Below are 6929 nucleotides of genomic sequence, written 5' to 3'. Positions count from 1 at the left end.
TGGGGTTCGTCCTCACAAATGTGAAATATGCAATAAGGCATTCAGAAAAATGACCATCTTGAGAGCACATAAACGCATTCACAGTGGGGTTCGTCCTCACAAATGTGAAATATGCAATAAGGCATTCACGCAAATTTATTGAGAGCCCATAAACGCATTCACAGTGGGGTTCGTCCTCACAAATGTGAAATATGCAATAAGGCATTCAGAAAAATGTCCATCTTGAGAGCACATAAACGCATTCACAGTGGGGTTCGTCCTTATAATTGTGAAATATGCTCTAAGACATTCAAACTACCGGATAATTTAAGTAGACATAGGCTCATTCACAGTGGGGTTCGTCCTCACAAATGTGAAATATGCGATAAGGCATTCAGTACAATGGTTGCCTTGAGAGCACATAAACTCATTCACAGTGGGGTTCGTCCTCACAAATGTGAAATATGCTCTAGGACATTCACACAAATGGGTAACTTGAGTGCACATAAACTCATTCACACTGGGGAACGACCTCATAAATGTGAAACATGCAATAAAACATTTGCTCGAGTGAATAGTTTGAATAGACATGTGCTTATTATTCACACTGGAGAAAGGCCTCACAAATGTGAAATATGCGATAAGGCATTCACGGAAATGGCTTTCTTGAAAGCACATAAACTCATTCACACTGGGGAAAGACCTCACAAATGTGAAACATGCAATAAGACATTTGGTCGAGTGAATACTTTGAATAGACATGTGCTTATTCACACTGGAGAACGGCCTCACAAATGTGAAATATGCGATAAGACATTCACACGAATGTCCAATTTGAGAGCACATAAACTCATTCACAGTGGGGTTCGTCCTCACAAATGTGAAATATGCTTTAATACATTCACACGAGCGAGTAGTTTGAAAACTCATATGCGCGTTCACAGTGGTGTATGGCCCCATAAGTGTACAGTATGTGATAAAACGTTTCCACGACTAAGCACCCTGAAAAAGCACATCGTTACACACAACAAGAGGTAATTATAAATAAAAAGGGATTTTGTCAAATGGCTGTGCAATGAATAAATATTTTACTTGTAAAAAATGTTTGTAAAAATGGAGTTGAAAGATTTATTAATTAATTTTTGAAAGTATATTTACAATATGAATTATGTTTTTATGTTTTATAAATATAAACAAACAATGTCAATGATTGTTTAATTGTAATAGTGTTTTATATCTGCTGTAGGTTTAATTAACTTCCCGTAGGGTAAGTTATTGTAATGGGCCGAAAATCGGAATTGAAAATTTTAACATTTCTCGTTTTGAAGGTTTCTGAACGTTTTGGCATACCTCAAAAAAAAATGGATGTGTGTGTGTGTATGTGTGTGTGTGTGTATGTATGTATGGATACAAATTTCCAGTCACGTTTTAGGGCGCACGGATCAACCGATTTGAATGGTTCAAAAAACATTCGATTCCTATTGATAGGGAGAAGAGCTGATTAGTTTTTGGCAAAGGCAGGTCCAGCCGTTTCGAGGATACGGAGCAAAGAGTGCAGAAAATAGAAATCGAATTTTTGAGAGAACGGAGTATCCGATTTGAATGATCTAAAAAACATTCAATTAGTAATGATTGGGAGAAGTGCTTATTAGTTTTTGGCAAAGGCAGGCGCAGCCATTTCGAAGATACGGAGCTAAATATGTAAAAAATGGCAGTTTTTGAGAGAACTAAGCGTCCGATTTAAATGATTCAAAGAACTTTCTGCTTGTCTTAACAAAATAATTGATTTTGGAAAAAAAAATTTTGTTCCATTTTTTTTTTTTTTTTTTAGTTTTTTGTATATCGAAAATATTTCAGATTTTATTTTTAATTCTGACTATAGTTCTAATATACTTTACAAATAATTTCAACTTTGCAATTCAGTTTATATAATTTTTATAAATATTAGACAATGTAATTACAATATTAATAATAATCTATTTGAAAACATTCAGTATTCCTCGAACATTTCGTTACGGTACGGGAAGTTCCAGCAATTTGCCTTAAGGCACGATGCCATAATTGCCTCAAGACAGAATTCCACTTACAGCTAGTTATTATTTTGTTTGAATAAATTTTTGCAATTCATAACAAATTTGAATGTTATTTTGTCCATATTTTATATTTTTCACAATTTTACTAATTTAAATAACTTTTGAACATTTGAAGGTAACATAATATATTTTAATAAAATATATTTAAATTAAACAAGTTTTTTTTTATTTAATTACTTTCCTGAACAGGAACTTTGTGCAAATAATATTAATAAATTATTTGACATTTTTTTTAGAAATATGTTTATAATATTTTATTTATAATCATCATATTAATCTGCATCTTCAGTAGTATATGATCTCCTTGTCTACCAGTTTACTTGTTTAATCGTTTAAGTGATTACCTATGCAAGTAATTTTCATAGATAAAATTTAGAACATTTTAACATTTGACTAGATTCTTATTTAATTTGACTTAAATTTTTATAAGATTCTTTTGAAGTTCTTAATAGATTTTTATGAGATTTCTATTGATTTTTTATTAGGCTTTTGCAAGACTTATTTATATTTAAAAAGTTAAGTTTTGAATTGAAACTATTATATTTGTAATATATTTACAAAAAATATTATTTTTTAACTAGATTCTTATTTAATTTGAGCTAACCTCTTATAAGATTTTTTTGAAGTTCTTAATAGATTTTTATAAGATTCTTAATAAATTTTTATTAGGCTTTTGCAATACTCATTCATATTTAAAAAAATTATTTTAAAAAAAATATTTAAAATTCTATACACTGTATTATAGATAATTTTATCAGCTTTCTAAAGATATATAACACCAAAATAAATATAATTTCAAATCAAACCATTAAAGTTAATATCAGACGCTACACCTACAGATTTCAATTTTGAAGTTTAACAATTTATTTTTACATAATTTTGTGCTAACAGTTATATGTTGTTAGCAGAGGCGTACCTAGGGGGGGAGGCGGTCCGCCCCGGGCGGCACTTATTTTGGGGCGGCATTTTTTAGTTTACTTATACATAGTTGTAAAAAGCAACTTATTCATTTCATATTTATTAACTTCCGTAGGGTAAGTTATAGTAATGGGCCGAAAATCGAAAATGAAATTTTTGCATTTCTTCACGTTTTGAAGGCTTCTGAACATTTTGGCATACCTCAGAAAAAATGGATGTGTGTGTGTTTTGTGTGGCATGGATTAACCGATTTGAATGGTTCAAAAAACATTCGATTCCCATTGATAGGGAGATGTGCTGATTAGTTGTTTGGCAAAGGCAGCCATTGCGGACATACGAATCAAAGAGTACAAAAAATAGAAATCGAGTTTTTGAGAGAATGAAACATCCGATTTAAATGATCTAAAAAAATTCAATTTGTAATGATGAGGAGAAGTGATGATTAGTTTTTAGCAAAGGCAGATCCAATCGTTTCAGAGATACCGAGCAAAATGTGCAAAAAATATCTGTTTTTGAGAGAACTAAGCATCCGATGTGAATGATTCAAAAAACTTTCTACGTGGATTTTAATTTGAATTCTGCCTAAAGTTCAAATGCTCACTTATATACTTGAAATAAATAATTTTAACTTTGTAATTCAGTTTATATATTTCTTATAAATATTAGACAACGTCCTTCATTTTAAATTTGATTGATTGAGTTTTGTTTATTTACTTTTCTGTAAACATATATAAGTTACAGTATTTATAATTATCTATTTGAAAACATTTAATTTCCTCAAATATATCATTACGGTACGGGAAGTTCCAGCAATTTGCCTTAAGTTACAATGCCATACACCGCTCGTTTTTTACTTCATTTTATTATTTTTCTTTAATTTTTTAATTTTTGTTACTTATCATATATTGTATACCTCATTTGATTGCTTCTTTTATAACTATGTTAACAGTTTTATATTATAAGACTCTGAGTTTTGATTGACAAATGAATAAATAAAAGTAAAAAATATGTAATATTTTAAGAATTGGCTTCATTTTTTATCAAAATTGGGAAAGAAAATTTAGAAAACATATTAAGCAGCAGATAATTTATTGCCATTTAACAAATTTTTAAAAAATAGCAAAAAACACATTTTTACAGCAATGAATTAGCTGGGAGTTTTACTGAACATAGTCAGATAGTTGTTTGTTTGATTTATGTTATTTGTTGTAATATAATTGGTTTGGTTTCCACAATATAAGTACTCAAACTCAAACTGAACCTTTTGCCTTAACCTACATACACCGTCTATATATCATTTTGTGACATTATCCCAACTTTATTGGATTGGACAACTACTGAGTTCATTTAAAAATCCATATAAAACTAGTTGGTTCGGTATTTAGCCTTAAGGCAAGTTACATGAACTTCCCGATATGTTTAAATAATCGACTTAATCAATAAAAAATAAATTAATTTATGATTCATTAAAAGTATTCCGAGTGGATTTATTACACATAATATAGGTACATCATTGAAAACGAACGAACACTTTGATTCGGAGTATTTTCTAAAAGCAAATTTCATATAATTGAACCAGTTTTCAGGACTTTAATGATTTATTAAAGACCAAGTACTCTATCATTATACCAAGTAAATAGTCTAATTTTAATTTTAACAAATCTCAAAAGAACTACTCATTTTCTCAAACTTTGATAAATTTTTAAAATCAAACTATTTGTCGTAAGGCCGTAATATTTCAGTAAGTTCTATAAGACCATGGTATATATCACTAAAAAAAAATCTATAAAAATCGGCTTAAATTTTTTTTTCAACAGTTAATTACAAGAAAACGGCTCGGTAGATTTTAAACTAAAACTAATCAGTATACCATTCCCAACTAATATCTTTCGAACAGTTTTTGATTTTTTAAAATCGGTTCGGTAGGATGAGCTTAAATGTGGACGAAAAGTTTAACACTTTTTTTTAAATTATAAAGAAACGGCTTGGCAGATTGCCGCACAAAACTGGCAAACGATAGTCCTCACCGAAATATATCAAATGACTTTTAAATTTTTGAAATCGGTTAAGGCGTTTTTGAGAAAACGTCGATCAAAGATTTCATTTTGACAAATGTCAATAAAACGATACCAATTTTTGCAAACTTTGACGAATTTTTAAAGCTAAACGAGTTGTCGTAGGGCCGTAATATTTTAGTATGACCTAGAAAACTATGGTATCAACCGTCAAAAAAAAATCATAAAAATCGTCGAAATTTTTTTTTTAAAAACTTTATTACAAGAAAACAGCCCGGCCGATCTTTACCAAAAACTAATCAGCACGATTCCCAACCAATATCTATCGAATGGTTTTTGAATTTTCAAAATCGATTCAGAATTGCGGGCTAAAACGTGGACGAAAAATTTTTCACTTTTCTGCAATTTACAAAGAAACGGCTCGAACGATCGCCGCACAAAACTCAGAAACGATAGTCCTCATCGAGATACATCGAATGGCTTTTAAATTTTTGAAATCGGTCCAGCCGTTTTGGAGAAAACGTCGATTTACGGCAAAAAAACTGTTCACACACACACACACACACATACACACACACACACACACACATACTTTTTCCAAATTTGTTCTCATTCTGTTCAGAATGGCTTGAAACGTCGAGAAAACATAAAATTAGCGAATCGGATTTTTTTATAAAAACATAAACTTCTCCTTCGGGAAGTTAAAATGTCAAAACAATTACTGAATGTCCTATGTGTGACAGATTGTAATATATATAAAAAAATATTTCAACTTTCATATACCGTGTATATGTCTACCGTAACTTTTCGTCTGTAACTTTTCCCACGTGGAAATTCCACGATTCCGATAAAAGCTCAAAACAGCGCCTGTTCTCCTGGCAATGTGCACGAGCTTTCCATGAGCTTTGCGCCACACGTGACAACTTTCCCGAAAGCTCTCTTTCATACTCACGCTGGATAACGCGATGTGAAAGCGCCACGTGCTTCGGTAAAAAATACCCAGGGAAAGCTTTTTAAGGAGATAAGGAGAAATATTTAAATATTAAATTATGGAGTTTAGATAATTTAAACATTTTGTATGAATATTTTTAAAACTGTATTATAAACTTTCCGAAGAAAAAGTTTAAGGTGAAGAAGAAGTTTTTGGTAAAGTTTTAGTTTTCGGTAAAATAGGCCAGGCTGTTTCTTCGTAATTAAATGTTGTAAGTTTTCAACAATTTTGTTGAAATTTGTATAAAGATAGATTTCGTAGTCTGGGTTAACACCCTGATATTATAGGCCTACTATAATCGGTTGAATTATAAAAAATTATCAGAATCTATGCCGAATATGTTTCGTAGGTAGCTACTAATTATCTTTGAATGAAATGAAACGCTTTAAAGAAATTAGTTTTATTTATACAAATACAGATATTATAAGTATGTTTGCAAGACATCAATTTGAAATTGTATTGCTTATTTTTTAGTGCGATACATAGTAAATATTTTGTTTTAAAAATAAACAGTTAAACATTTTACCTAAATAACAGAAAATCAGGTAAATTCATGCAAATTGCCTTTAAAAAAATACTACTTACATCATTAAAATAACGTTTATTTATTTATATAATATCTATATGGTTTACTCTTTATATGCCATAGTTTTTATCTTAAATGTAATTCATTTTATAAAAGTAATTTATTTATGAAGTATTTATTTTTTTGGGTACCTATAGCTTTTAAAGCCAAATTATAATATACCAATTCGCTCTTATAATTTCAACAGCTTTTTATGAAAGTTCCCATATATCTCATTTTCCCCGTACGCGCATGTGTATTATATCGAATATATTCCGGAAAAGCGTCCGTGGAAATCCACGTGTTAAGGGAAAGCGACGCCAAATACCAGGAGAACAGGCACGATTTTTGTTATCATCGCAATCCGA

General features: G+C 30.4%; 1 protein-coding gene across 1 annotated transcript; it reads left to right on the top strand.

Annotated features, from left to right (window-relative positions):
• Positions 1-213: 213 nt before the first annotated feature.
• LOC113389627 (zinc finger protein 431-like) lies at positions 214-1017 on the top strand. The gene has a single exon (XM_026626646.1). It carries the CDS (start codon positions 214-216, stop codon positions 1015-1017), a length of 804 nt encoding a protein of 267 aa, XP_026482431.1.
• The last annotated feature ends 5912 nt before the right edge of the window (positions 1018-6929 follow it).

Source organism: Ctenocephalides felis, unplaced genomic scaffold (genome assembly GCF_003426905.1).
Source record: "Ctenocephalides felis isolate EL2017-DRISC unplaced genomic scaffold, ASM342690v1 CF-g0.4_SCAFFOLD_03573, whole genome shotgun sequence".
NCBI lineage: Eukaryota > Metazoa > Arthropoda > Insecta > Siphonaptera > Pulicidae > Ctenocephalides > Ctenocephalides felis.
Note: the sequence above shows the minus strand (reverse complement) of the source record. Positions and strands in the feature narration are given on the sequence as shown.

Excerpts from the sequence above, each read along its gene's own strand:
- LOC113389627 (XM_026626646.1), top strand. The coding sequence starts at position 214 with ATGTCCATCTTGAGAGCACATAAACGCATTCACAGTGGGGTTCGTCCT.